Below are 27,722 nucleotides of genomic sequence, written 5' to 3'. Positions count from 1 at the left end.
CTAGCTTTCTGCTCTCCATCCTCAGGGGATGAATGTTGCCTGCATGCTCTCAAGATAGCTGCCTGGGCTCCAGCCATCACATCTAAGTTCCAGGAAGGAGGAAGGGTAAAGATGAAGGTACTGCCAGCTGAATCCCCCTTTTAAGTGTCCTTCCTGCAAGTGCCTCCCAACGCCATCCACTTAAACACCATAACCACCTACCCTTGTGCGGGCAGGAAGCGTACTTTGTCTAGCCAATTGTCCCCAGTAACACTAGGGTTCTGTTAGTACGCAAGCAAGGGAGAATGGATGTTGCCTTGGCAACCTGTAGTCCCTGCCTCAGCCATCACTCAGGCAGGAGAGGTTACTAAGTAAAAGCTCAACCAGAAAGTTGAGGATGGACGGTGGGGAGAAAGCCCGTGTGAGGGTGGCCTGCATCAGACCAACACCTGCTGGTCGCACTTCTCAGCCCTCTTCTAGGCCTTGCAATTCCACCTGTGGCAGGCGAGGCAGGGTGGGGGGAGCCCGGGACGTGTGTCTTTAACACACACTCTGAGCTGTTTTTTGTTTGTTTACTTCTGTGCTCAAAGGAAGGGAAGGAAACCCAAAGACGAGCAGAGTGCATCCCAATTCCAGCCCTGGGCCGACGACGCTCACAGCTCACAGCCTCCTAGTGGGAGGGTCTGAGCCACCCTCCTACCTTCCTCCTGGTCAGAGACCCTCTCCAGAGTGACTGAGGGGGCAGGAGGGGCTCGTGGTGTCTTCGGGTGCCTGATCAAGGAAGCCAGCCACACTGAGACCACACAGAGCAGACTGTGTAGGTGCCTCAGGCCCAGGAGGGCCTCTTCCACTTCAGAGACGCCGTCACCAAATGACAAAGTGCACTAGAACCTGGGTCACCTGATCCCAGAAGGGGCCGTGGCCTCAATCATGGTCAGTTAGAACTGTGATCAACCTTGACTGAGCAGGCTTCTGGGCAGCAGAAGGCGGAAATCTGATGACATCAGCCCCCCCTTCCACAGCCTGCCCAGGGGCCTGGGGTCAGCAGGGAAGGGGGCTGCTCTCCAACACCCACCTGGCCCCCGGGCCCTCAGGAACCTCAGGGCACTAACAGGCAGGAGGGGACTCTTGCACTTTGCTCATTCGATGCCCAGCAGCAGCTGATGAAGACGCTGTAGTTACACGGTCTCGGGAGGGTGGCCTTCCAGGGCCGGGCCAGACCAGAAGGAGGAAGGGCCCTCCCGCCGGGGGAAGGTATGCAGGCCGTCCCACGTGCCCCTCTAATCCGGCTCTGGGCACAGAAGGCCGACCCCTCCAGATTAGCCCACCTGCTGAGCCACTGGAGGGGGCGGCCGGCCCACGGGTCCTCTGCCCCTCCCTTCGCAGCCTCTTCTGGGCTCCAAGCTCTGAGAGCTCCTGCCACCTGGCTCCCCCTGCCCCTTCGTGCCTAGTGGGGACAACAGCTCCTGCTCTGTCTGGTCCCTGATCTGCTCTGTCCCTGGAAAGTCCACATAAACTCCTTCCTTTTGTTTTTTGGCCGTGCCGTACAGCATGCGGGATCTTAGTTCCCTGACCGGGGATTGAACCTGCGGCCCCTACAGTGGAAGCGCAGAGTCCTAACCACTGGACCGCCAGGTAAGTCCCTAAACTGTCTTTAGTTAAACCTTCTGCTGACGCAGAAGGAAAAAGCCAAACCTGATCTCACAAGACCTTTAGTCAACAGGCACCGTGCATGAGGCCCTGCCGCCAGCGGCACATCCATGACACCCAAGAGGAGACAAGTGGAAATAAAGATACATCTGAACAACACAGTTATGCACAGAACGATTCCTTCCAGCCACGGGCTGCAGAGCTCTCCTCAACAGACCTGTATCATCATGGATGTCACCATGCCATCAAAGGCCCTGCAAAGAGAAACAGACAATCAGAGAAGCAGACCCAGGCCCTCCATCCCTGGCTGGCAGAGATGTCAGTCTCTGAGGTCCAGGTGAGTAAAACTGGCTGAGGCCAGGACATGCATGCCGCCACATCAGGCGGTGAGAATCTGAGTGTCCCACCTCATTCCTGTGCGGTTTCCCACGGTGCTGCCCTTGCTGGGTCTCCAGGCGGGGGGGGAGAGGGGGGGCACCCAGGATGACCCAAGACACACTGTCACCACTGAGGGAAGGCACCATAGGAAGGGGTCATCTTCCCCGGCTGGGGTCACCTGCCGGCTACAAGGAACCCCTTGGGAACTGTGTCTGGGATGCAGGGAATTCCCAGAGCAGGTTTGGAGCACGTGCTCGTGAATGCTTCTTTGGGAAGCATCATTGTGACATCCAGATGTTAGGTCTGTGTTTACCTGAAGGCTATTTGGAAGACACCTGCAACCTAATGTCCTAATCGTCTAAGTTCAACGTCAAAGACAAAATCGGGCAGCGACAGGAGGACGTTTTCTCCCGGAGGCTCCTGTCCACATGCCTGGGCCCTCACTGGGATCTGGGGAGGCGCCCCAGGACCTGCTGGGCCGACCTGGGAGACCAGATGGGCAAGCTCTGCAGCCCCCGCGCCCCAACTCCCCTTCTCCTGATCTGGAGATCCAAGGAAGAGTTTGTTTGGAAAAACAGGGTTCTGCCTCTTCAGAATGGCTGCCTTAGACGGACAGTGCCCGTCGCTTATAAAGGCCTTCCCTCCCTGCCTCTCAGAATCGCTGCCTCTCAGCAAGGCGGGGGCTACCCGAGAAGGCGCCACGCCCACCTGGACTGAATGCGGTCCCCCGGGTTATAGAAGGGGTTGCACATCACGTCTGTGTAGGAGTTGTGCAGCTTCCGGAACATCTGGAACAAGAACCAACAACGTGTTTAATTCACACGTGCAAGTACACACAGCTGCTGCCACGCTCGGGCTTCTCAGCATTTCTGAACAAAGACGGAAAACCGAGCGGCCAGGCGCGCCCACCGGCCCCCACACTCACACTGCGAATCTCGTTGTCTCTGAGCGCCGTGTTGGAGGAATCCACCACCATGACAAACTTCACCTTGGAGTTGGTCACGTAGCCGTAACTGCACAGCTGGTTAGGGAACACGCTCTTAACACGGGGACTCTGTGACAGCCCCAACCACGGCATCACCGTGCAGAGCCTGCGAGAGGAAGGCCATCTGTGCATGTCCTCCGGCTGCTAAGCTGCTCTGCAGAAGCATGACACCTGCATCACAGCAAGTGCCCCAGGCTGGGCCACTCCCACAGTGCCAAGAGGACAAAGGACTGCAGCAGGTGTGACTGGACACTTCCTTAGACAGCTCTGGTGTTTACTGGAGAAGCAAAGGGCACGGAGCTAAGCCTATCATGACCCAAGCCCCGGGGCAACCTGCCCAAACCCTGGGGCACCTCGCCTTCTCTCTGCAACAGTTCCCAGCTGGGAAGGGTTAACTGCAAGACCAGAGGTTGCACAAATGAGGCGAATCCTGCCTAAGGTACCCATACCTCTAAAGGCCACTCCATCTTGCGGAACAGTGGCTCCGGGCAGTGACACTGGGCGAGCTCGTTACTGCTTGTGGGAATGTCTTTGAACTCCATAGGTTTCGAGCCATTTGTCCCAAGGACTGGTCAAGATCTTACAGTGACTGGTGGGGCCGGGCCTGGCAAAGAGATGAGTGGGGACTTCCCTGGTGGTCCAGTGGCTAAGACTCCACGCTCCCAATGCAGGGGGCTGGGGTTCGATCCCTGCTCAGGGAACTAGATCCCACATACTGCAACTAAGTCCACATGCCGCAACTAAAGATTCTGCACGCTGCAAGGAATATCCCACATCCTGCAAGTAAGACCCTGTGCGGCCTAAATAAATAAATACTAAAAAAAAAAAAAAAGATGCGTAAACAATGACCCCTTGCTCAGGAGGTGGTGGCCCCACTGAGACGGCATGAAGCCAGAGAGTCCCCAGTTCCTCCACAAACCCAAGGGACAGGTGGGGACTGTCACAAGGCAATTCAAGCCTGGCTGTTCCCACATTATCCTCCTAATTAAAGAAAGAAGGGTGTGAGGTCCTAAGTGTCCTCAAGCTGCTCTAATTCCCCACTGGCCAAAAGCCCGCATCTTTTTTCTTTTCAAGTGATGTTACGAGATGCTTTTCAAGGGGACCTAATGCTACAGCGCACCCTGCGACTGCAGGGAATCCCCAGACTCGAAGCCACTGCCAGGTGCGAGGATACACCTTGTAGTCCTCTGTGGGGTACAGCAGGCCCAGGTAGAGCTCCCTCTGGTCCACCAGGGCCTTCCCCATTGCTGAGATCTTCTCGTCCACCACGTCCAGGGACGTGTGCACCATGTAGTGAAACTTGAGCTCGTTCTCCGTGGGGACACTGCGGATGTAAAGAGGGTAATTCTGCAAGAAAAGGATGACGGCGGCTGAAGTGACAAGGATCCACCCCATGTGCGCTGGCCTGGAAAACAAGGCCACGGGGCACTCAGGAGGGCAGATCGGCCAAGTGCCAATTAGCCATGGAATACGCTCTCATTCCCCAAAACCCACTGCTTAATCCTCCAAACTGGGACTTCCCTGGTGCCGCAGTGCTTAAGAATCCACCTGCCAATGCAGGGGACACGGGTTCGAGCCCTGGTCCGGGAAGATCCCACATGCCACAGAGCAACTAAGCCCGTGCAACACAACTACTGAGCCTGCACTCTAGAGCCCGCGAGCCACAACTACTGAGCCCGTGTGCCACAACTGAAGCCCATGCGCCTAGAGCCCGTGCTCCCCAACAAGAGAAGCAACTCGCTCTCTGCAACTAGAGAAAGCCCGCGTGCAGCAAAAAAGACCCAAGGACGAAAACCCAACGCAGCCGAAAATAAATAATAAATAAATAAATAAATTTTAAAAAATCCTTCAAATTGCCGTGGGCATTGCCTTCAGGGCACCCAATCTAACCTGAGGAGGTTTTCATACTGTCTGCAAAGGGGCATGGGTAGGATGGGCAGAAAAGAGAAGACGCCTCTGAAGTGGGTCTGAGCGCAGCCTGTCACTCACGTTCTGAGCAGGGCCCCATCCTAGCACGTGCCCTCCTCCTGGCCCCGTCATACTGGCTGTTTCCCAACACTCCAGCTCCTGCAGTCTCAGAGGCACTGGCAGGCTCCCTCTAAACCCGTCAAGGGTTGTCTCAGACCTCCATCTCTGCAGGGCCATTTCCGAGCAGCCTAACCCTGGAGTTAACAGCGCCTTCCCAGGCTCCCACAGGCCTGGCACTGCACAGATATAGTGTACACAACGCTGTCCCTACCCTGATGGAGATGACAGATGAAGGAGACAGTCCACAAACCCACCAACAAATAACGCAGCAAGTGATAAGACGGAAGTCAGCGTAACAAGAGCTTCACGGGAAAACCGCCGCAGAAGCCTAGTCTTCAAAACGCCGGGGCGGACACCACGGCTCCGTGCAGTAGGAGCGCGTGGATGGCCACGCAGCCCAATCTCAGGATTCAGAAAGAGCTTTCTAGAGAAAGTGAAATCTTCGGTGGCCAGTGGAGGGGACGGGGTGGGGGAGAAGGAGGAAGGGGTTCCAGGTGCAGAGGCCCAGACGTGAGGGAGCAGAGCCTGCCGGGGGAGTCCGTCAGCTGGAGTGGAGCGTGTCTGTGGTACGGGGAGGGGATTATTCGGACATGATCCTACGGCAATGAGAAGCCACTGTTGAGGCTTCCAGGCAGAGGTGTGCAACGGTCTGACTTGTGGCTGCTGAGCGGAGAGGAACAGTCACTCGTCCGGGGGTCGACGGCCTGGCCGTTGGGAGCGCGCGGCCGAGCAGGATGGACAGAAGTGGACGCCTAGACTCGGTAGCAGGAAACCACAAAGCCCGCGGACGGGGGGCTGGGCGGAGCGGCGGCCCGCACGGAAGAGGAAGACCCGGCCCGTGACGCTTCGGCAGCGGCAGGTGCAGGTCTGGGCGGCGCCTCCGCCGGGCCCGCCCCTGGCCACCTACGCTCGGCAAAGCCCCCGGGCCCACCCTCCGGAGCCCTTGGGGCAGGGAAGGAGGGGAACCGGAGAGCTAGGCTGACGCTGCAGCGGGCCTGCCCGGCGGAGTACGCACCTCCTTGGCGATCACCGCTACGCAAACCGCCATCTTGGGAGCCCGACAGGCCGCATCACGTGACGACGACGACGGTAATGCGGCCGGCTAGGCCCCGCCCCACCCGCCTGTCACATCCCTGTCACTCAGCCGGTCTGACCCCGCCCCACCTCTCATTCTGTCGGTCAGGGCCCCGCTTCTCCTGTCACTCAGCCGGCATGGCCCCGCCCCATCGCCCAGCCGGAAGGGTCGCCCGCTTCGCCGGGCCGGGCCGTTCCCGCCGCTCCGGGGCTCGGTGGCCCTCGGCGTGGTTGCCATGGCGGCGGTTGCTGCGGCGACGAGGTGGCGGCTGCTTCTCGTGCTGAGCGCCGCGGGGCTGGGGGTCACAGGCGCCCCGCAGCCCCCCAACATCCTGCTCCTGCTCATGGACGACGTGAGTGCGGGTGTGGGCCGGGCTCCCGGGAGGACTGCGCTCGGGCGGGGTTGGGGGCGGCCGGCGGTGTGGGGGTCGCGCCTGGCCCTGCAGGCCGCAGCCTGGCTCGTGGGTGAGGGTGAAGTGAGGTGTAGTGTCCAGGCCGGGCCAGGAGAAGACCCTCCTGTCCTGTTCCCTCCCCCGCTCCTTCCGCTGCCCCTCAGGCGTGCTGCGATGCTGGCCGCGTGAGGACCACCTCCCCAGGACCCCTGCTCTCGCCTGCCGCCCCCCACTGCTGGGGGTGTGGGTGGCAGGGAAGCGGTGCAGAGCTGGCTAAGACCCCGGCCTGCCTGCCCGCCCTGGAAGTCGCCTTCCCCGCTGCCTTTGGCCTGCTGGACCTGCCCTGGGAACCGGAGGAATGTCCCCGGATGGGTGTGTGTGTAGCCCCAGGCCACCCTGGTCACAGCGGCGGCCAACCCTTCCCACAGAGCCGTGCTGTTCGCGCCTCCTTTGCGACTTGGTCCCTGTGCTCCTTCCCAAGGAAGCGGGACTGTATTTGGGGGGCACTTTTTGGGGAGTGAAATGGAGGCTCTGGAATCAGGCCCTGTGGGGCGTTGGGGTAAAGTGGGGACGCAGGCAAACCTGGGTTCAGGTGCCTGCTGCCCCTGAGCTGTGGGGAGACCGCGGCCCTTTGGGCCTCCCCTCCGCCCCGTCCTGAGGGCTGAGGCAGTGCAGAGGGTCCTGCATACGGCTCCTAAACCCTCGAACCCGGAGTGATACCAGTGTCTGTAGGGGGGGGCCCTGGATGGCTTCAGGGTGTGGTCGCCAGGAAGGCCAAGGCGTGACTGGAAGGTTAGGGCTCCAGGTCGGTGTACACGTGGAAGGGCTCAGAGAGGGCAGGGAAGTCCCCCCGACACCTCACCCTGTTGTCCCTGAGTTGTATCCTTGATAGTAAACAGGTGATAGTAAACACAGCGCCACCCTGAGTTCTGTGAGCCGTTCTAGCAAATTATCCAACTTTGGGAGCAGTGGGGGTGGGTTGTGGGAGCCTTGACTTACAGGAGCCCCAGGATGTGGGCCTGGCATGTGAAGTGGGGGCAGTCTTGTGGGGCTGAGCCCTTGACCTGTGGGGTCAGATGCCAGGTCCAGGTAGGTAGTCAGACGGAGCTGAATTGTTGCACTCCCAGCCGGTGCCCAGAGGCCAGAGAAGTAGTTGCTTTGGTCACGCACCCACACACACTTGGTGTCAGAAGTGTTGTGAGTAAAAATAGCTCAAAGTTCCCCAAAAGACCAGCAGAGACACTCCCGGGAGCCTTTGGACCAAGGCCACGGGCCTCACGTGGCTGCTGGGCGGTCCTGGCTGGTCGGAATTGCGAGGTGCTGTGTGTAAAAAACACGCTCGGATTTCAAAGACCTAGTACAAGAAAAAGACATAAAATATATCTCATGTAACTTTTTTATTATGAAAATAATTCTTTATTACAAAAAGTTACCAACATTCAAATAAGCCGGAAAAGATCGCAGAAACCCGCCCATGGTGGCTCCGCCCAGAGGTGACGCAGACCGTGCTTCTCTCTACCCGTAACTGTTCAGACGCGAGGGCTTCCGCAGGGACCCGGAAGCTCCTCTCCTCCGGAGCCCGCCCCAATGGCTGGTACGGAAACTTTGCTCGTGACGAACACGTGGGTCTTGGAGATGCTCGCTGTGTCAGCGGGTCAGCCTTCTCAAAGCTGAGGTTCCTGGGCAGGAAGGCTGTTTAAGTACATGAATTACTGGGGCAAGCAAGGCTTTGCTGAGCACTTAGCCTCTCCGATTTCTGCCCCTCCCTTTCTCTCCAAGGTGACAGTTCATTAGTGAAGGTCGATGCTGCAGGCTGGTTGAGATGGTCGTTTTCTGGATTTATGGGGCTACAGAAAGTACAACCTGTGCCCACACCCACCTGTTTCTCTTTGCCCGTTACCGGGGCCGCTGGGCTCTGTCGGAGGCCCTGAGTGGTGGAGGGGGACCGGCACTGGGCACGTCTCACTCGAGGGGGGCTGACCCAGGGGCCCGTCTGCCTGGGTGCCCAGGGTGGGTCCAGGAAACAGGAACAGTGGGCCAGGAGGCCCCAGTGCCCTGACTCTCCTCTGCGGCTTCCTCCTGTGACTTTGGGGTTCTTTGGCAGCTGAAGCCCAGAGAAGTCGGGGAGACCTCTGTCCTGGTCAGCGCATGACAGGAAACACACTCAAAGCGACTTTAGCAGAAGTGGGGGCCGAGGCTCTCCCGACTAGACAGGCTTCAGGCCCCCCAGCTCTGCGTCCTCACCCAGGCGGTCATCAGGCCTGGCAGGAGGCGCAGGCCCTGGAAGGCATCAACTTGTGGAAGAATTTAGAAGAGGCTGAGAAGCTCCATTCTCTAAGGCTGATGGGTGATGGGGCCGGGGCGCAGGGACAGAGCTCCCTCCTGCCCGGCTGGGCCCGAGTGCCGTCTGTGTCTCAGTTCTTTACTTGTAAAACAGGACTAAGGAGGACGCCCTGGGGCTACTGGGAAGGGTAAGGCCAGGCTGCACAGAGGCCAGCCCCTGTGTGCCCACAGTGGGCCCATCCAGCCAGTGCCCCCGCCCTGACCCTCCAGGGCCTCGCACACGTGTCGATGTGGACACACGCACGGGTAATAATCCCTCGTAGCTGTGTGTGGCCCCTGCATTGCCCAGAAGTCTTTTTTTTTTTTTTAATTTTTATTGGAGCGTAGTTGCTTTACAGTGTTGTGTTAGTTTCTACTGTACAGCAAAGTGAATCAGGTGTACGTATACATATATCCTCATTTTTGGATTTCTTTCCCGTTTAGGTCACCAGGGAGTACTGAGTCGAGTTCCCTGTGCTATTTTCTCATTAGTTACGCCCAGAAGTCTTGAAGTTCCCACCGAGTAATGGCAAGGCCGAGGCCAGGAGGAGGACCATAGGCCCGGGTTCCAGCTGCCTTGGGAGCGCGGGTGGGCGATCACGTGGGAGAGGGGAGACATCCTTCACACTCTGTGGGAGACCCTGCCCAGGGTGCCGTGGAGGACGGTCTCATGGAAGCCGTGATAGCCGTGCAAGGTGGATGTTAACATCCCTATTTTTATAGCCAAGAAAGCCTACCGATAAGTGATAATAGAACTTGATTCAGCAGGAAGGAGCTAACACAGCAGGCCAGTGACTGCAGGCCTCAGAGAGGCTCACCTGTAAATAGGTGGGCCCTTGGCCGCCATCTGGGAACTTGGATTTGGGGAGTATCCCAGCATTCCCTGTGCCTAAACTGTTAATGCAGACGTGCTGAGGTGCCGAGCCCCACCTCCCTCCTGGGAGGCTGGGATTTGGGTGGTGCCAGTGGACCCAGCCCCTCTGCCTCTCTCTGCTCCTCCTACCTGGCCTGTGATTGAGGGTCGGCAGCCCGCCTGTGCCCCGTGGGGTGCGGGGAGAGGGGGCAGCAGAGAGAGGCCTGGAGCCTCAGCCTCGTGCCTTCCACTCCACTTCCTGCCCCTGTCGGCCACACTTCCCTCCAGGGGCAACTTTCATTCCAGCTCCTGTTGTGGTGAACGGAAAAGCCTTTTCAGTAATTTCAAGATAAACCATCTCCAAAGGGACTCTATGGCTGGAAGGGTCTTTGAGAACACACTGCACAGTCCAAGGGCAAAAGCCCCCAGGCAGCTCTGGGACCCGAGTGTCAGGATGGGCCGAAGGCCGGGAGACGAGGGGACGTGTCCCCCTCCTGGCTCTCCCTGACGGAGAGGGCGCCGTGTGAGCTCCTGCCCAGTGCAGGGGGCATGAATGATGACAGCCAGACCACACACCTACCTGTGACCATCCCGGGCAAACCTGCGTGCTCGGCCCCCACGTGTGACCCAGGGCTCCCCGACCTTCGTGCGCGCCGGCCCCGCTCTCCCCAGCGTCTCCGTGCAGACCTGCCGAGCCTGCTGTGGGCTGGCAGGCCGTGGCCCGTGAGTCTGGAGAGCTTTAAGGGGCCCCAGAGAGACAGGCACGGCCAGGCCTCTGCAGCACCAGGTGCCTGCGCTTTTCCAGCGGCACTCTACGGAGACGTAGTTTCCACCATGCACAGTTCACCAGTTAAAGGGCACAATTCCGCGGTTTCTAGCACCTTCACAGCGTCGTGCAGCTGTCACCACGGTCAGCTGTAGGTCATCTTCATAACCCCGGGAAGAAGCCCCGTCCCCGCCCTCCCCCCACTCCACCCCTCCAGGAGGAGCGGCCGGTGAAGGAGAGCCAGCTTGGAGGGGGCTGGCGCGTCTAGGGAATCCAGAGGGGAAGCAGGGCCGCGCCCGCCAGCAGCGCCGAGGGGAATCAGTTTGTCGGGGTCACTCCTGCCCCACGCCGCTGGCCGCAGAAGGATGCGTTGGGTCGTAGAGCGAAGTCACGTCCCGTTGCCCTTTTCAGGTATTTCTTTAGCGCTTTATGATGAAAGTTGTCGAACGCCCGTGCGGCTGAAAGGGTGCCGCAGTGCACACCTGTCGCCCCGCCTGGACTCTGCCTGCTGTCTCGCATCTGTCCGTCCGTCCGTCCGTCCCCCGTGCTAACCCACCTCACCACCTGGCGGGCTTTATTTCGGCACAACGCACATAACAAGAATTCACCCTTTTAACATTTTAAAGCGTGCAGTTCGGTGGTGTTTAGCACGGGCGCCGGCTTGTGCAGCGCCCCCGTCCGGTAGCTGAGAGCATCCCACCCCCCGAAGAGAAACCCCTTTCCCACTGGCAGTCACTCTCCTCCCCCTCCCCCGGCCCCTGGCAACCACCCCCCTGCCTTGTCCCCGTGGACTTGCCTGTTCTGGACGTCTCACATCCATCGTACACCCTGCGGCCTTTTCTGACCGGCTTCTCAGCAGCCTGTTTTCGTGAGTGTCAGCACCTCGTTCCTCTTTACGGCCGAGTACTGGTCCGTAGTGTGTGTATCAGGTCCCTCGTGCCTAACAGGTGGCCACAGACTTGGTGCCTTGGAATAGGAATCTGTTTCCTCCAGTCCTGGAGGCCAGAGTCTGAAATCAAGGGGCTGCAGGGCCAGTCTCTCCGGAGGCTCCGAGGGAGGGTCCTCCCTCCCCTCCATCTCCCGGGGGCTCCTGTGCTCCTTGGCTTGTGGCTGCGACCCTCCAGTCTCTGCCTCCGTCGTGGAGGCCTGGCCTCTCCTCATGTGTCTGTCTTGTCTCTGTGTCCCATCTTCTCACACGGACCCAGTCACTGGATTTAGGGCTACCCTGGTCCAGTGTGGTCTTATCTTAGCTAATTACGTCCGTATTTCCAAGTATGGTTACGTTCTCCGGTCCTGAGTGGACGTAAACGGGAGGCTGCTGTTCACCCTGGTCCTGGATGGATGGACCACATCTGTCTACTGTTGATCAGTGATGGACACAGGCTGTCTCTTTTGAGCAGTCGGGAGTCCTGCTGCTGTGGACATTCGTGTGGCGCCTGGGTGCCGGCCAGCCCAGTTCTCGGGACAGCGAGCTCGGGAGGACCGCGGGCCTCGGGGCCTCACCGGGTTAGCTTCATGGGGCCTGGCCACCGTCTTTAAGTGTGAATTCACACCGCAGAGTAGGACGGCCTTCTCGTCTGTGCAGAAGGCAGAGGTGTGTGTCTTGGTGCCGGTGCCCCGTGAGCACGTGGGGCCGGGAGGAGGTGGGCGCTGGGCATCTGCACCGGGGAGCGCTGACCGCGCACCTGCCGCACTTGGGGTGCGCTGGGGGCCACGGCTCCGGCTACGTTCTCATCCCACCTGCACACGCTCTTTCCTGCAGATGGGGTGGGGCGACCTCGGGGTGTACGGAGAACCTTCCAGAGAGACCCCGAATTTGGACCGGATGGCTGCGGAAGGGATGCTTTTCCCGAACTTCTACACGGCCAACCCCCTGTGCTCCCCTTGTAAGCCACGGCCTGCTCAGGCCACCAGGGGGTGGGGCCGGGCGTAGGGCATGCTGGGCGGGGGGACACAAGGGGGGCGGGCACGGAGCGCGGAGACTGAGGCGCGGTGGGGAGGCGGGGAATGTGTAGGCCAGGAAGGGGCACGGGGTGCAGGCACGGAGCTCGGGGGTGGCAGCCCTGACTTGGGTGTCGGCTCCACTGGCATTTCCTGCAAGGGGCAGAGGGCTGGCAGGCGGGCTGCGGCCTCTTCTGTCGGATCCTGGTGCTTGGGAGCACCTGAGCTCCATGCTCTGGGGAGCGCGGGGCCACCAGGAGCCACCAGAGGCCGCCAAGTGCTCGGAGCCTCTGCGGGCGTTTGAGGCCCAAGCGGCCGCCTCGGTGCCGGCAGCTGTTCACTCGCGGAGCTGAGTGTCGCGGCTGGTCCGGGGGAGGTGCTCAGCCGGGGAAGGGATCGCCAGCTGGGGGGGTAGTGGCCTCGCAGGGGGGAGAACCTCTGATCTGGAGGACGAGAGGCGACCCCGCAAGGGGTGGCACCTGAGGAGGCCTGTGGGCTGTCCCGGGAGCTGGAGAGCGAGCGAGGGGGAGCTGCGTCCGGCCCCGCTGCTGGTCTTTGCGGAGCTGTGCTCCCACCCGGCTCTCAGGTGGCTGCCGGGGACTCGGGTACCACAGGGCTGGTCTCGGGCGGCACGCGTGACCCGTGTTTCTGTTGTGTCCCCTCCGCGTAGCCAGGGCGGCTCTGCTCACCGGACGCCTGCCCATCCGCAGTGGCTTCTACACCACCAACGGGCACGCGAGGAACGGTAGGCTGTGCCCTGGGGCAGAGGGAGGGGGCGTCTGTCACCTGTCCTCTCTGGTGACCTGGCTTCTCCTGGGCGCACTTGTCGCCCAGGGTTGAGGCTTCTGTCTGGGTCGTAACTCATGTTAAAACGGAATGCAAAAAAAAAAAAAAAAAAAAACAGAATGCAGAGCTTCCATCAGAAACAATGTGTTTTGGGCGAGTGGGGAGGACGGTGAGGGTGGGGCTGGCTCCCCCCCTGTCCCGGGGGCGGGGGCGGCCCGGCTCTAGGTGGGCTCCCCGACCAAGTGGGGCTTCAAGGGGCCCTTGGAGAAAGGTGTGGTCTCAGAGCCCGAGTTCTGGAGACGCCAGGGGCAGGCCCTCCCCTGACCCCTGACCCCTGACGTCCAGACCCCCTCGGGGGCACGTCTGCCGTTCGCTCTGGTAATGGTGCTGGCTGTGATGAGCGCCGGAAGACCTGCAGAGTGCCCGGGCGGTGCCGCCCCGACCAGGGCTCTGCCGCTCGACCCTGCCGGTCACACGGTGCGTTGCTCCACCAGCCTACACGCCACAGGAGGTAGTGGGCGGCATCCCGGACTCAGAGCTCCTGCTGCCGGAGCTGCTGAAGGAGGCCGGCTACACCAGCAAGATCGTGGGCAAGTGGTGAGTCCCACACCTGCCTGCTGGGCTCACCCAGCGGGTTCCTTACTCACGTTGCCCAGTGGGAGCCCCTCGGGTGGGAGTAGAGTCCTTGAATTCCAGGTCCGCTAAGATGTCCAAAGCATCCTTTTAAAAGCTGCTGTGGCCGTGCCCGTGGGACCTCCCGTGGTGAGGCTGGGGTGGTGGCTGCCACGGCAGCACCAAAGGAGCCATGTTATTGCACACGCGTGCCGTCACGATGACACGCCAGTGAGCAAAGCGGCTCTGTCTGGTGATGAAACCAAGAAGCAAGCAGGGGATGGGGACGGTCGTGTGGTGTGGAATCATCGGGATCAAGTGATCGTGAAAGATCACGTTGTCACACGCGTGTCGCGCTGTACTCCCCGGGGATGCCTGAGTACGCAGCCCTAGAGGTTGATATGAAGGTCGGATGTCCTCTCTTTCCTCTGCCGCGTGTTGGAGCCCTTGGAGACCAAGCCTGCTTCCTACAGGAAGCCTTCCCTGACTTCCATCCCTGATCGTCTCTGCTCGGCCGCTGCCGTGCTTTGGACCCTCTCGCCTTGACCCCTCTGGCACTCACCACCTCGAGGGCAAGCACCTCATCTGCGCCCCTTGGGGACCACTGCCCCACGCAGTTGATAGTCCTAGTGATGGGGGATCTGCAGAAACCGGGAGAGGAGTCCTCAGGGAACCCGAGGACCTGGAGGCTGCTTCCTCACCCCCGAGAGGGGCTGGCGGCTGTCCTGCTGGCCGAGCGGTCGAGCCTCGAGGCGGGGGGGGCTGCACAGCAGAGCTGACGAGGGTGCAGGATGTGGGAGCCTGCAAGGCCCAGCAGTGCCGGGAAGGCCCGGGAGACGGCGGTAGGGCGGCTACGAGGCCCGCCGGGGCCGTGCCAGGGCTGCGCCCGCAGAAGGAGGAGCCCCTGCGATGACCGGCGCTCTCTGCCCAGCCTGGCGGCTCTGCCCCGGTCCAGGGGCCTCCCGTTCGTGGTCACTGACGGGGCAGCCAGAGCTGGAGCGGGAGCCTGTCCCCACGAGCTCCGGAGATGGGCGGACTCAGGAACAGGAAGGGACGCGGCAGGGCCTGGAGAAGCAGCTGCATGGACTCAGGGAGGTGGACGCAGAGCTGGTGGACCAGCCGGGGTCAGGGCGGCCATGGCCAATGGGATGACGGGCTCTGGGAGGCCCGGGGCAGGAGGCTCGGTCCCTCCTCTGCCAGGTGGGTGTGCTGGTCTCAGCAGGGTCCCATCAGAGCCGCAGGGGGTGTTGGTGGCCGTGGCCGTGACTGCCTGACAGCCAGCCTCGGGCCCCAGCACCACGGATCCGGATTTTGTCAGCCTAACCAAGGCCTGGGATGGATGGAGCCTGGACTCCCGCGAGAGGCTGCCCTGAGTCCCAGGGGCTCGACGTGCTGTCACTCAGCTCGCTGGCAGGCAGTACTGACCCCGCAGCTGCCCTGGGACCAGCACTTGGAATCGACAACTTCACACGAGCCGGACCTTCGTGGGTGTTTCTGTTTCGTGAAGGCCGTTTGGGCTGAAGGATGCAGGACGAGGAGTGTCACACCCAGCGGTGTCCAGCATGGAGGGGGCGTCATAGCTGCGGGCCCAGAGAGGAAGCACGGGGCACAGCTGGCTCTCCTTTGCGGAGACAGCGCTCGGGGCAGAACCCGTGCGGGTGCCCCTGGCACAGGGGCTCCAGGAGCCGGGCAGCCATCCGGCGGAGGCAGAGTGTTTCGGGACCAGCAGGGGGTACCGAGAGGTTCACTTACCGGCGCCCAGACTCCGCTGCCGGCCAGCTCAGTTCCGGCCCCATCCTGCCCAGCTGCCTCGGGCCGCATCCACCTGACTGAGTGAGCGAGCTGTGCGGCAAGCTCACGGTGACGTGGAGTCGGCCTGGCCTGGTGCAGTCCCCCAGCGCTGCGCCGGCGATGCTGGCCGCGAGAGGCTTTCTGCAAACGTGACCCCAAGAAACCTGTCTGCTTCCCAGGGAGGAGGAACCTCACCCCGAAACGCCTTCTCTAAGCTGCGCCTTCTCAAGAGAGACCCTCCCACTGGCTAGAGGACCCGACGTGACGCACCCGCGGGGAAGGGGCTCCCGGGTGGGAGCAGGGGGCGGGTCCGAGCCCGGTAACAGCTGGGCCGTTGCCCTGCAGGCACCTTGCCGTGTTATCCTCTCGTCCCGTCCGGCTCCTGCCCAGGGCGCCGGGGCAGTGAGCCGTGCTCATGGGACCTGGTCACCGTCCCCATGTGCGCCCCTCGGTTGTTGCCTGAGTGGACCGTGCGGGCAGGGGGGCCAGGCCACGGGGCACCCGGGCTCAGCACACCCTGGGGCTGGCTGGAGCCTTGTCTCCTGAGCTGTTCTTTGAAAGCGAGGGTGTTTGCTTCCCGGAGCTCCGGGGCGCCCGTGCGGCGGTCCCTGAAGTGCCCCGGGTTCCTCTCTCTAGGCATCTGGGCCACAGGCCTCAGTTCCACCCCCTGAAGCACGGATTCGATGAGTGGTTTGGATCCCCCAACTGTCACTTTGGACCTTACGACAACAAGGCCAGGCCCAACATCCCTGTGTACCGGGACTGGGAGATGGTTGGCAGGTAACAGGCCCCGCCCACTGCTGCTGCCCACCCGCCAGCTCCTCGTCCTGCCCAGACATCGTGCTGTGATCTCTGACTTACAAGAGCCCCGCGTCCGGGGGCTTCTGACTGTCTCAGGAAAGGTGCTGGGAGCCCCGGATGCTCCCCAGAGCGAGGCGCGTCACCCGGCTTCCGGGCTTTGGGCCCCGTGCCCTGAGGGGGCTACGCTCTGCACGGTCAGCCTCGCTCCGAGCCGCCGTCTGGGGGGCCGTCGGCTGCAGGACCGACCTGGTCTGGCCATTGGGTGGCTGCAGGCAGGCCTTGGTCTTTCCTGTCTGGCCTAACTTCCCTTTCTTCCTTTTTAAGTTATTTTTGTTCTGGTGGAAGCGCAGTACACGTCACTGGACCACAGAGCTGGGCCAGCATTGCTGAGGTGTAGCTCACCCAGCACCCCCATCCCAGACCGCCTCCGTCACCCTAGAGAGATGCCCACACCCGTTAGCCGTGCCCTCCGTGGCCGTGGACTGGCCGCTTCCTCTCGCACCGTCCTGCCTGTTCATTGGCGGGGCTCCCCTCCTTCTCCCAGATGGTGGGGTCACCGGGGCACCAGACTCCATCCCAGTGGGTCCCCGACGGGCCTGGGCGCTTCCAGGCTCCAGTTTTGTCCCTGATGTGAACGTTTCCGTCTCTCTTGTAAACGAGGCCCCTGACTTGGCCCCGGAAATCGGGGAGGGGGGGCTTTCCTGCCCTGAAGGCTGACTTCTGTCTGGATCTGTACTGTTTTCAGATTTTATGAGGAATTTCCAATTAACCTGAAGACCGGAGAAGCCAACCTCACCCAGATCTACCTGCAGGTGACGACCGCAGGGGCTGGCCCGGCTCTGGGGTGGGAGGTGGGCCTGGGGCGGGGAAGACGGTGTGTGCGTCTCCTCAGGAAGCGCTCGATTTCATCAAGAGGCAGCAGGCAGCTCGCCGCCCCTTCTTTCTACACTGGGCCGTCGACGCGACACACGCGCCTGTTTATGCCTCCAGGCCTTTCCTGGGCACCAGCCAGCGAGGGCGGTGAGTCCTTGGGCATGTAGACCTGGGCCCCGGGGCGGGGGGGCCAGCTGTGCTTGGTTGCCACCAGAGGCTGGGCCCTCGCTACCACTGTCAGCTGTGCACAGAGGGAAGCATCTGTGCCTCTGCCCCGATTCCGTCTGAAACTTGACTGGAACGCCCCCTCCTCGTCCCTCCCTGAGGTTCGGCTTCGGCCGCCCTCTGGTCCCGGAGGCCGCCGGCCCCTGCTGACCGCTCCCTCCTTCCCGCAGTTACGGGGACGCCGTCCGGGAGATTGACGACAGCGTCGGGAAGATCCTGCACCTCCTCCGGGACCTGAGCATCGCAGAGAACACCTTTGTTTTCTTCACGTCCGACAACGGCGCTGCCCTCATTTCTGCGCCCAGACAAGGCCGGTGACTTGAGCAGATGGGGCTCCACCCGGGGCCCCCCAGCAGCCCCCCACCGGGCCGAGTGTGAAGGGCTCAGCCTTGGGGAGGGAGGGACACCGGCAAGCGCCCCCCAGGTCCAATGCCCCTCTTCCCCACCGCCTGGCAGGTGCCTGGTCAGGAGGGAGAGCTCGGTGGGGCAGGCGGAGGCAGAGGCTGCGGCCCTCACCGCGTCCTGCCTCTCTACTGGCCAGCCCTCAGCGTTTCCGTTCTGATCTCAGCTGTAACACGGTGGCCGTTGTGACTGGACACGTCTGCCCCTTTTTCTGTGTTTGGGGGCCTCCCTTCCCACGGGGGCGATGACCCTGCAGCAGCCAGGCCCAGGCTTGGCGCCCACCCCGCCCCTCGGAAGTGCCCCCCCAGGCCTCGTGGTGGGTGGTGTCGGGAGGGAAGGGAGCGAGCCCCCTCCCCTGCAGTGCTGGAGCCCCTGGCGCAGCGCGGGGGGCCTGCTCACTCCCCCAGACCCTCCGTCTGTGTCCCTGCCAGCCTGCAGTCCTCCTGAGGACCCTGGCTCTAGGCCTCTCAGGCCTGAGGCTTTTCCACCTTGCGGAGCTGGAGCGACTGGCGTTTCACAGTCCTATGAGGGTTTCACACCCCCGTGGTGATGTCTCTTTTTCCCTTTCTTCTTAAAAAGGCTGGGCCCCAGGAGGGCCCTGAGTCACTCAGACAGCTCTGGAAGGAAGGCTACAGACAGCTGGAAACCCCACAGGGCCGGGCCTGTCTGGGGAGGCACTGAGGGACCTTACAGCCACGTGTCCTGGGGGCAGAGGGGCCCAGGGATCTCCAGGGACAGGAACAGCGCAACTGGCTTCGGGCCGAGAAGGAGCTGCAGAGGCAGAACAAGACAATGAAAATCCATGTACCCACCCCCAGCTGGAGAGACAGGAACAGGAGAGAAGTAGGCCCTCATTGGCCTCTGGCCTGTGACCCTTGCTGTCCCTGTGCTGACCAGCAAGGCCCATGCTCAGGGGTCCCTCCCTCCATCATGGCAGCGAGCCGGGGACGTGCGATTCGCCAGGACCGGGCTGTCTGCTCTCGGCACCGCCCACAGCTGGGTTCAGGGACCACTTGCTCAGAGCAGGGCGTGTCAGAAACACGGGATCTGCACCCCCAAACCCCAGGCACACAGGAGCTGCTTGTGCACAGTGACATTTAGGGAACCTGGCACCTGCCAGGCCCGGGGTCGGGACTGCGTCTTAACGTTTCCACGTCTTTCACTAACGTGTCCATGTGCTGTGTGTGCGCGTGGTCGCGGTCTGTGGGGGCGTGACCTTATGACCACAGCTCTAGGTCAGAGCCATCTCCAGGCGTTCCGACCTTGAACTTGAGGCCTGAACCCCAGGGCTGGTCCTTTGTCTCCACAACGGCCTCAGTGCCTCAGTAATGTCACCTCCAAAGGGCCAGGCGGGGAGCCAGGTGGACAGACGTGTCCCGAGGGCGAGTGCCCGGCACGGTGTGTATGGCCCTGGGGACTCAGGCACGTGGTCTGATGGGCGACTATCCCCAGGTGGCAGCAACGGCCCCTTTCTGTGCGGGAAGCAGACCACGTTTGAAGGTGGGATGAGGGAGCCTGCGATCGCCTGGTGGCCCGGGCACATCCCTGCCGGCCAGGTGAGTCAGAGCCGGCCTTGTGCCAGGCCTGCAGTCATCCTGGGGCGTGAAGCCTTGGTCCCCTCTCTGGCCTGCTCCCTGCGCTCGTTCTGCCACGCACACGTGTCATCGGGCAGGGAAAGCTGCTATTCTGCGTGTGTGGACATGCTGCGGGATGTGACCGTGCGCGTGTGTGTGTGCACGTGTGCGTCAGTGAGCACGCCTGGGGACCTGGCCCCTGGCCGCCATCTGGGCAGGGCAGGGCGGGCATCCTCAGCGCATCTGGGCCACATCCATTGCAGGTGAGCCACCAGCTGGGCAGCATCATGGACCTCTTCACCACCAGCCTGTCCCTCGCAGGCCTGGAGCCACCCAGGGACAGGGCCATCGACGGCCTGGACCTCCTTCCCACCATGCTCCAGGGCCGCCTGACAGACAGGTAGGTTCCCGCCAGGCACTCGCCCCGCCCGGCGCCCCGCAGCTGGCGCTGGGGCCGAGCTGGCTGACAAAGCAGGTGTCCTCGCCCAGGGGGAGGTGAGACCCGGGGGTCTTGGCATGAAGCGCTTGGTGGGGTGGAGAGGCCTTGTTCCTCCCTGCGGCGTCCCTCACCCTCTGCCCGGCCCCAGCCTACACCCAGCTCCACGCCGGGACGCTGTCCAGAGGCAGTTGCTCCAGCTCAAGATCTGCTACTGTTTTGCTCAAACAAAATGAGTTTTCCAGGCTGCCGTGAAGGGGCGTGGACTCTGAAGGGTGTATAGTGTAACCAGAGCAGGCTGATGGCCAGGAGTGGACGGCTCACCGTCTCTTTTCTGTCTTGAAACCTGGCATGAGAGCTTGCAACCCCTGGCGGGGGTGGCAGGGGGTGCCAGCCGCCATGCTCGTCCCCACAGGCCTGCCTGCCGTGCCCGCGTGCTACCCCCTTCCTCCGCCGCCAGCCTCCCCAGCACCGAGGATGAGGGGCGGCCAGGGGGCCCCTCCACAGCCCAGGGACCCTTTCAATTGACGCCGCCTGTCCCCCTGACAGGCCGGTATTCTACTACCGTGGCAACACGCTGATGGCGGTCACCCGTGGCCAGTACAAGGCCCACTTCTGGACCTGGACCAATTCCTGGGAGGAGTTCAGGCAGGTGAGGCGGTCCCGGCTCTGTGAATGCCTCATCCCTCACGTCCCACCTTGGGGAGGCCTCTGTGCCCCCAGCTCACGTGCTGACCTGCTGTCAGGGACTTGGGGGTGACGAGCTGTGGCCACAAGGACAGCACCCACCCTGGCCCGCGCCACCCAGGCTCCGGAGACGAGCCTCAGGGCCGCTCAGCCCCAAACCCGGGTCAGATGCCTCAGGGGCCCAGGCAGACCCGGCACCTCCCCCGCCTCCCCTCCCGTCCACCCACTGGCCCGGCCAGGTGCTTGGCGGTCCCCCGAGACGCTGTCGCCATGTTTGCTTCCCCGTGTCCACCCCCAGTCCTGACGGTGGAGTGCCCCTGCCAGGCCCGAAGCCCCACTCGGCCCTCCCAGCTCGTGGCCGCCCACCACCTCCTCTCCGCGCGCCTGGGCCGCCCCCGCTCGCCCTCCCCCAGCCAAGCCTGTGCCTCCCCACGTCCCGTCACTGCTGAGCTGTCCTGAGCACCCGGCACCCCGACGGGCAGGGCTGCGGCTGGCTCGCCCTGAAGATGCCAAGGGGCCGAGGGCCTAGGAGCGCCGCCTGAGGGCCCCTGGGGACAGCGCGGCGGCCCTTGCTCCTCCCGGGCCCTCCCCACCCCACCCCGGAGGGTCCCCGTTGCGTCCAGCTGCACGGGTTCGCTGGCATTCTGAAAGCCACCGCTCGCGCACCGTGGGCTGTTGGGCCTCTTGAGGGCAGGTGTGGTCAGCCCAGCCTCCACCCAAGCCGGAGCCCACAGGGGCTGGGGAGCCTCTTCGAGCCCCGCATGTCTGCAGGCAGCAGGCAGCCAGCTGCACGGCCTGTGCTGACTCGAGTGCGTTCACGGTGGGGCCGGAAAGCGTCAGGAGGCCCCCTCGGCGCGGCGGGGACACCTGAGCGCAGGGCTCCGCGGGGGGCGCTGCTTCCCTTTCCCAAGGGTTATCTGTGGGGCTTCTGGTTAACGCGCAAAACTGCCGTCTCTTCTCCAAGGCGCGCAGGCGTGCAGGCACTGGGGGGGTGCCCCCTGCGGTGGGTCTGCACAGTCGCAGTTCCATTCAGATGCTGAGGGCGGGGGAGGGGGCCCCACACGCTGCTTTGATGGCCCCTCTCCCTGCAGGGACCAGTAAGGCGGAGGGGGTGTGTGCAGTCGGGAGGGGCCCCAGAAACCACGACAGCGGCCTTGTGGCCGTCGACAGCTCCCTGAGCTCTGTGGAGACTTGCCTTCCAGGCGATCAACACGTGAGGGGCAGCCTTGTCTGCAGGCTGGGGGCGTGGCTTAGCTGAGGAGGTCAGGGGTCCCCAGGTGCAGGGTTCGCCCGAGGGGACCTTGTTAACTTCCCCCTGTACCCTTGTCTGGGGCATCTCCCACCCCCTCGACCCCCCGACCCCCCAGTGCCTGTGGGCCCACCTGCCCGCGTCCTGACCAGGTACCAGAGGCGAAGGAGGAGTGAGCCTTCTCCCTGTGCCAGGTCTGGCGCCGCCATCACCCCCAAGCCCGTGGCCTCCCCTCAGGAGGCGTCTGAGGCCCGGGGGACCGAGGCAGGAGGGAGGGCCCGTGTGTCCATGGGACCTTCTGCATTTCTGGACTAAATCCACGAGCGTTGGCTCAAGGGCACGGCTCGCCCGCCCCCCTCCTCTTTCCCGTCCTCCCAACGCCAGTGCTGTGCTGGGGCAGGGCGCCCCGCGCCCCCTCTGCCTGGCTGGGCTGCGTGGGGCTCAGCTGCGCTGCCCCTGGGGCAGGTCCTCCCTCCCGAGAGTGGCTGTGAGAGGAAACTCCTGCACGAATTAGCGGCGTCTTAATCAAATAGCTGATGATTTGCTTCCAAATGGTAATTCGTGTTTTCTGTCTAGACTTGGATTCTTCTCCATTAACTGCTCGGCGTTTTTATGCTAAACGTGGTTGTTTCTCCCACCGTTAAATCCACTTTTGTTCTCCAGCTGGTCTGCTCCCAGAAGGTCAGAGGTCACTTACTTGGGACCCACCTGGGTGTCCGTTCTCCACAGCTTAGATTGCAGCCGCTGACTCAGGGGTCTACAGCTCAGGGCAGACGACTGGGACTTATCTCGCTCCTCACTTCCCTGCTCTACTGAGAAGCAGGGTATTCACTGCTCCACTGCCGGGCTGTCCAGGACAGACCCGCGGGTGCTGGGAGGGTTGCCGTCAGGCTGCACCGCTGCCCGCAGGAGAGGCAGGAGGCACGTCTCTGTCCCCGGCCCCGTTTTAAGGTTAACGGGCCCCGCCACGGCCCCGCTCCAGACCCTGTAAACAGTGTTCCATGATGCCTGGAGACCAGTGCCCAGCTGCTTATGGGGCCCTGAGGTCCCCAGTGCTTCTGGGGTGGCAACCCTTGGCCTCGCCCCACTCTGCCCAGATGGCAGCAGGCCTTTCCCTAAACCAAGTCAGGGAGCCCCGGGGGGGCAGCCTTCAAGCCTGGGGGACACGCTGGCGCGGGAACCCCATCTCACGCACGCGTCAAAGGCTGAACCCTGAGGGCAGAGGCCTCCTGGAGGGCGCGGAGCGGGGCTGCACACCTGAGCCTTGGTGGAGAAGACGCTCCGTCTCCTGTTAAGGGTGGGGGCCGTGCGTCCGGGTCCCCTGTGTCTCCTCTGGCTTTCAGGCCTGCGGTCCCTCCTCCTCAGCTGGCCAAGGAGTCTTGGAGGAGTGCCGACCGCTGCGCACCTCGTCTGCTACGAGGCAGATAGGGTGGACGTGAAAAGCTCTGCTCTAGAAATTAGATAGAAGATGGACTGAAATATTTTAGAGACTCACCACCCCCTCCCCCAGGAAAGTACTGAAGCCCTAGGGGACGGCGCACGGGGCTGATGGCACGCAGCCCGGGTCTGGGTGGCAAGCAGGCTCCGCCCCACAGCACGGCATCCGCGGTCTTGCTGTGCTCGCCCGCTGCGAGCCCCGCACACGTCACCTGCGCTCCGGCCTGTCGTTTCAGGGCGTGGATTTCTGCCCTGGGCAGAACGTGTCAGGGGTCACCACCCACTCGCAGGAGGAGCACACTAAGCTGCCGCTGGTCTTCCACCTGGGACGAGACCCCGGGGAGAGGTTCCCCCTCAGGTGAGCCGGGGGTTACAGGGCCCCAAGTCCCCTTGTGGGGCGAGTGCAGCCGACTGAGCAGGGCGCCGAGGGCCCGGGAGCCACACGGTCTCAGGGTGTTTGGGGCAGGACCAGCCTCTCCGAGAGAGATGAACGGGGGCCAGAGGATTAAAAGGGACCCTGAGAGAGGAGAGATCGGGCGCGGCCAAGCCTGTGCAGCTCAGGGCGCCTGCGATGCCGGGCGGTGCCCCGGGGGTTCCTGCAGGCAGCAGGCTGAAGGGTCACAGCTGCTGTCCTGGGCGTGACGTGGCTCTGCCTGAGCCCTCATTTGCTGGGTGGTTCCCAGGGTGCACGCCTCTCGGGGAGGGCGGGCGGGACAAGGTGGGGGCCCCAGCTGCTCTTCCCAGGAGGCTGCTGGATGGTGACCCCGGGGTGGGGGGCTTGTTCCTCAGTCTCCCCCCCAACCCTGGCCTACCTGGGTGGGCTGCCCTACTTGCTCTGTCCCTCCCTCCACCTCGGTGACCTGGTGCCCCTCGCCTGCAGCATTGCCAGCACCGAGTACCTGGATGCCCTTCGCCAGATCACCCCGGTTGTCCGGCAGCACCAGGAGGCCTTGGTCCCCGGACAGCCCCAGCTCAATGTGTGCAACCGGGCGGTCATGGTAAGTGGTTCGTACGTGGGCTGTGGGGGCATCCCAGGGCCATGTGAGTGCTGACTGGTCTGCTGCAGGCACGAACCCCACTTCCCTCCTGCTTCTCTGTCTCCGAACTCACAGGAGTGGCAAGGGGTCGCTTGGCACCTCTGCAGGTGCAGGACGAGCCAACCCCATGTGGGATGTGGGTGTTGAAAGGCTGGGCAGATGGGCTGGGGCGCAGCAAGCCCATGGGCCGCCTCCGAGCACAGCCTCCTCCAACCCCATGGGGGCTCACCCACAAGTCTGCCCCATAACTGGGGAGTCTGTGTGGCTCCCTGTTCCACAAAGATGGGCAGTCTCCCGTCCCCGCGGCAGAAGCTCCGGCAGCACCCCAAAACCCGCAGAGCAAAGCCAGTAGCTTAGCCTGGCTTCCAGCCGTGAGTGCCCCTGCCCCGCACACCCCATTCCCCAGACCCACCTGGCGGTTGTGAGGATGGCTAAGCCCCTTGAAGCTGCGGGCGCGGCCGGGCCTGCGGAGCCGCTGCCTCGAGCCAGGAGGTGACTGAGCGTTGCCGGGTGGCTGTGATGGGTGCGCGTCATGATGACGCACGGGTGTTGGGAGCATTCCCTAGCGGTGAGGTGTAGCAGGGGGCCGGTGGCCTTGGGGGCGGCCGAGGGTCGTTGGCCAGGGCCAGTGGGGCAGCCTGGTCGCTGTTGTCCACATCTGGGGCTCACAGGGGAAGACATTTGGGGCGGGGGCCAGCAGGGCCTCCCCCTTCCCTTGGAAGGACGCCAGGCTGGCATTCCGGCCTCTGGACTCAGCACTGGAGCAGAAGGGCCTCCCTGGCTCAGGACCACTGCGGCCCCTCGTGTCCGAGGAGCCCCTGGTGCCCCCTGCAAACCTGTCTTGTCCTCTGTGACACGGTGCTGTCCGCACGCAAGCACGCCATCTCCTGTCACGCCTGCCCTGTGGGCCGAGTCTGCAGGTAGCAGCCGTTGCCTGGTGGCTCAGAGACCAAAGGGGTCTTAGTGACGGTAGGGGAGATGGGGAGGGACTGACTTGGCCGGGGTGCTGCCGCCACCTGCTGGGCGCGGCAGGAATTGCCGAGGCTCGGCCGACCCCATAACAGGAGAAAGCAGGGACCCCCGCCCCAAGTGAGCTGAGGACCCCGGAAGAGCGTGGCTTGGCCTCAGACTCTGAAGCGAGCACTGCCACCAGAGAGGTGCATGGACTTAACAGTGTGTGGACGCGTGTGGGCGTGTGTGTGTGTGTGCGCGCGCGCGCGCACACACACGCGAGCGTGCAAAGCCCTCCCCCGTCCCCGCACTCTGCCTGGGCCCCGCTCGTCCAGGCCAGCGGGTGAGGACTCTGGGTAGCGACCCCTGCTCTTGGGACAAGAGCAGCCCGGGCAGCCCGCCTCCCTGAACCCCCAGGCTCACAGGTTGGGTGCAGAATCTGTTTTCTGCAGGCACCTGGCCCCTTCCTCTGCTCTGCCTCAGAGGTTGGGAGCTGCTTCCTCATCTAACCCTGGCCCTGCCGGGCGGCCACTTGATGCTGTTCAGGGCAGGGGAGGGCTTTACCTGCGGTTCTCACTGGCGCTGATGTTCTGATTCAGACTCAGGCCCTGGCAGGGGCGGTAGTAGGGGGAGTGCCCCCCACAGGGTGATTAGGGGGATGGGTACACCTCCTGGGTGAGGCGACACGACAGCGCCACAAAGGCTCCCTCTCAGGGGCATGAGTGTCCTGTTTTTTTTTTTTTCTTGTCTTGTTTTTTAAAGGAACATTTATTTATTTATTTATTGGCTGTGTTGGGTCTTCGTTGCTGCGCGTGGGCTTTCTCTAGTTGCGGCGAGCAGGGGCCACTCTTTGTTGCAGTGCACGGGCTTCTCATTGCGGTGTCTTCTCTTGTTGCAGAGCACAGGCTCTAGGCGCGTGGGCTTCAGTAGTTGTGGCACACGGGCTCAGTTGCTCCGCGGCATGTGGGATCCTCCCAGACCCGGGCTTGAACCCATGTCCCCTGCATTGGCAGGCGGATTCCCAACAATTGCACCACCGGGGAAGCCCGAGTGTCCTGTTCTGCTGCCGGGAAATCATGGCCACACAAAGGACGTCAGCCCATGAAGGTGCAGCCAGGAGAGCCTGTGCTGAAGCAGGCCAGCTCTCCCTGGGGCACCAAGGCCTCCACCTGTAGAGCTTACCGGGAGGCCAAGGTTGTGTGGGCAGTTAGCGGACTGTCCCCTTCAGTGACAGGCAGGCCCTGTTAATACCAGGCTGCTGTGGGGCAGTGTCTCCTGTGCCGGCCTCAGGCCTTGAGTTGCCTCCGAGCCAGGTGGAGACAGGTGATTCCACACTGCAGCCACCCATTGCGGTGGGGCAGGTCACAGGCCTGGGCAGGGCAGGAGTCTGGAAAGTGCTGAGTCCACAAGTGCTTGGAATAACTGCATGTCCCCTTTCTGAACTCTCATTACCCAGAACTGGGCGCCCCCGGGCTGCGAGAAGTTAGGGAAGTGCCTGATGCCCCCGCAGTCTGTCCCAGAGAAGTGTTCCTGGCCCCACTAGCACCGGCTTGGGCTCAGGACAGGAGCCTCCGGGCTCCTGTGCTGCAAGAGCCCCCACTCCCTCTGCCCTGACTGCTGCCAGACGGACGGCACCTGCAGCCAGCAGCAGGACCTGCAAGACTACGCAGCCCGGCCCTGGAGTCAGCTCCCAGCCCACCGGGCCTGTCTGACGCTACAGCCGCAGGCTCACATCAGCCCCTGAACCGGAGGCTGCCTGCCTCACGTCCTCCGCTCTGCTGCAGCTACCTCCCAGCTGCCTCTTCCAGGGCCTGAGCTCTGCCCAGGACCCAGGGGCCTGACTCGCCGTGGCTGCCCCTGCGGTCCCCTCAGGACTTCAGCCCTGGTGTCAAGGGCGGCCGTGCCAGTCCTGTGTTGCCCCTTGGCGCTGTGCACAGGGGATACCCCAGCGCCCCTCCCCCGCGTACTCCCCCCACCATGGTCGAGGGGTGTGAACATGAAGGGGGAGGAGGCCAAGGGCCTCCCTGTCCCGGAGGAGCCTCGACAGCCGAGGCCTCCCCAGTCCAGCGCGGACAGCTGAAGCCACCAGCGTCCCTGGAGATCAGGACTCCCAACCCCAGCACACTGTGGGGCCCGCCTGTGCTTCAGCACTCCCGTCCTCGGGCCCAGGGTGGCAGCGCTTGAGGACGAGCCCATTCACCAGCGAAATCAGGAGAGCCTGAGCAGGACTGTGAACGGCCTCCAGGGACTTCCCCTTAAGGCTCGTGGGTCGTTTCCATTGTGTGGAGTTTCCACTCTGCAGACTGTCACACCAACTCTGTACTGTTGTAAGACTTGGGAAATTATGAAGAGAACAGGTTTAGAATAAAGTAACAGGCATTTTAGCCTTTTGTTTTTAAATGAAATTCTATTTGGGGGAATTTGTCCCCCCTGGGTACCACGGTGGGGGCTGGAGTGGGCCAGGCCAAGCATTCCATCACTCCCTCTGCTGCC

At 62.8% G+C, this 27,722-nt stretch overlaps 2 protein-coding genes across 9 annotated transcripts in view; one reads left to right on the top strand and one right to left on the bottom strand.

The window, feature by feature from the left end:
- TRAPPC2L (trafficking protein particle complex subunit 2L) overlaps positions 1-6,134 on the bottom strand; it is an 8,018-nt gene extending 1,884 nt beyond the window's left edge. Inside the window, exons 1-5 of one of the 5 annotated variants that reach the window (XR_009560183.2) lie at positions 6,036-6,083; positions 4,113-4,397; positions 2,933-3,098; positions 2,716-2,795; positions 1,690-1,883 (exon numbers count right to left, since the gene is read on the bottom strand). Coding sequence is in view for 4 of the 5 variants with exons in the window: in XM_060289813.2 (XP_060145796.1) it covers positions 1,838-1,883; positions 2,716-2,795; positions 2,933-3,098; positions 4,113-4,387 (567 nt within the window). In the remaining variant the exon portion in view is untranslated. Of the gene's footprint in view, positions 1-1,675; positions 1,884-2,715; positions 2,796-2,932; positions 3,099-4,112; positions 4,398-5,274; positions 5,412-6,035 lie in introns of those variants that run through there. The other 4 variants (XM_030849441.3, XM_030849442.3, XM_060289813.2 and 1 more) reach the window with 4 other exon arrangements.
- On the top strand, positions 5,558-27,722 carry GALNS (galactosamine (N-acetyl)-6-sulfatase). 4 transcript variants are annotated; one of them, XM_060289812.2, is made up of 15 exons: positions 5,558-6,109; positions 6,204-6,447; positions 12,190-12,313; positions 13,039-13,113; positions 13,649-13,751; positions 16,194-16,337; positions 17,104-17,170; positions 17,251-17,378; positions 17,627-17,766; positions 19,311-19,414; positions 19,696-19,832; positions 20,418-20,520; positions 23,478-23,599; positions 24,122-24,239; positions 26,243-26,679. In XM_060289812.2, the coding sequence occupies exons 2-15, from the start codon at positions 6,331-6,333 to the stop codon at positions 26,402-26,404; spliced, it is 1,644 nt and encodes a 547-aa protein (XP_060145795.1). In that variant the 5' UTR covers positions 5,558-6,109; positions 6,204-6,330; the 3' UTR covers positions 26,405-26,679. The 4 variants fall into 4 exon arrangements, with proteins under 4 accessions (XP_060145795.1, XP_030705291.1, XP_060145793.1 ...); XM_030849431.3 differs by lacking the exon at positions 26,243-26,679 and adding an exon at positions 26,686-27,722 and having other exon boundaries at positions 5,565-6,109; XM_060289810.2 differs by lacking the exons at positions 5,558-6,109; positions 6,204-6,447 and adding exons at positions 9,298-10,838; positions 11,828-12,021.

Source organism: Globicephala melas, chromosome 19, assembly GCF_963455315.2.
Source record: "Globicephala melas chromosome 19, mGloMel1.2, whole genome shotgun sequence".
NCBI lineage: Eukaryota > Metazoa > Chordata > Mammalia > Artiodactyla > Delphinidae > Globicephala > Globicephala melas.
The sequence above is the reverse complement of the archived record's forward strand: the minus strand, read 5'-3'. Positions and strand labels throughout refer to the sequence as shown.

Bases quoted from the DNA above. Each gene is read 5' to 3' on its own strand.
- GALNS (XM_060289810.2), top strand. From the start codon at position 10,793: ATGCGTTGGGTCGTAGAGCGAAGTCACGTCCCGTTGCCCTTTTCAG. The intron at 17,171-17,250 runs GTGACGACCGCA...GCGTCTCCTCAG, and splicing joins TCACCCAGATCTACCTGCAG to GAAGCGCTCGATTTCATCAA. The intron at 19,833-20,417 runs GTAGGTTCCCGC...TCCCCCTGACAG, and splicing joins CAGGGCCGCCTGACAGACAG to GCCGGTATTCTACTACCGTG.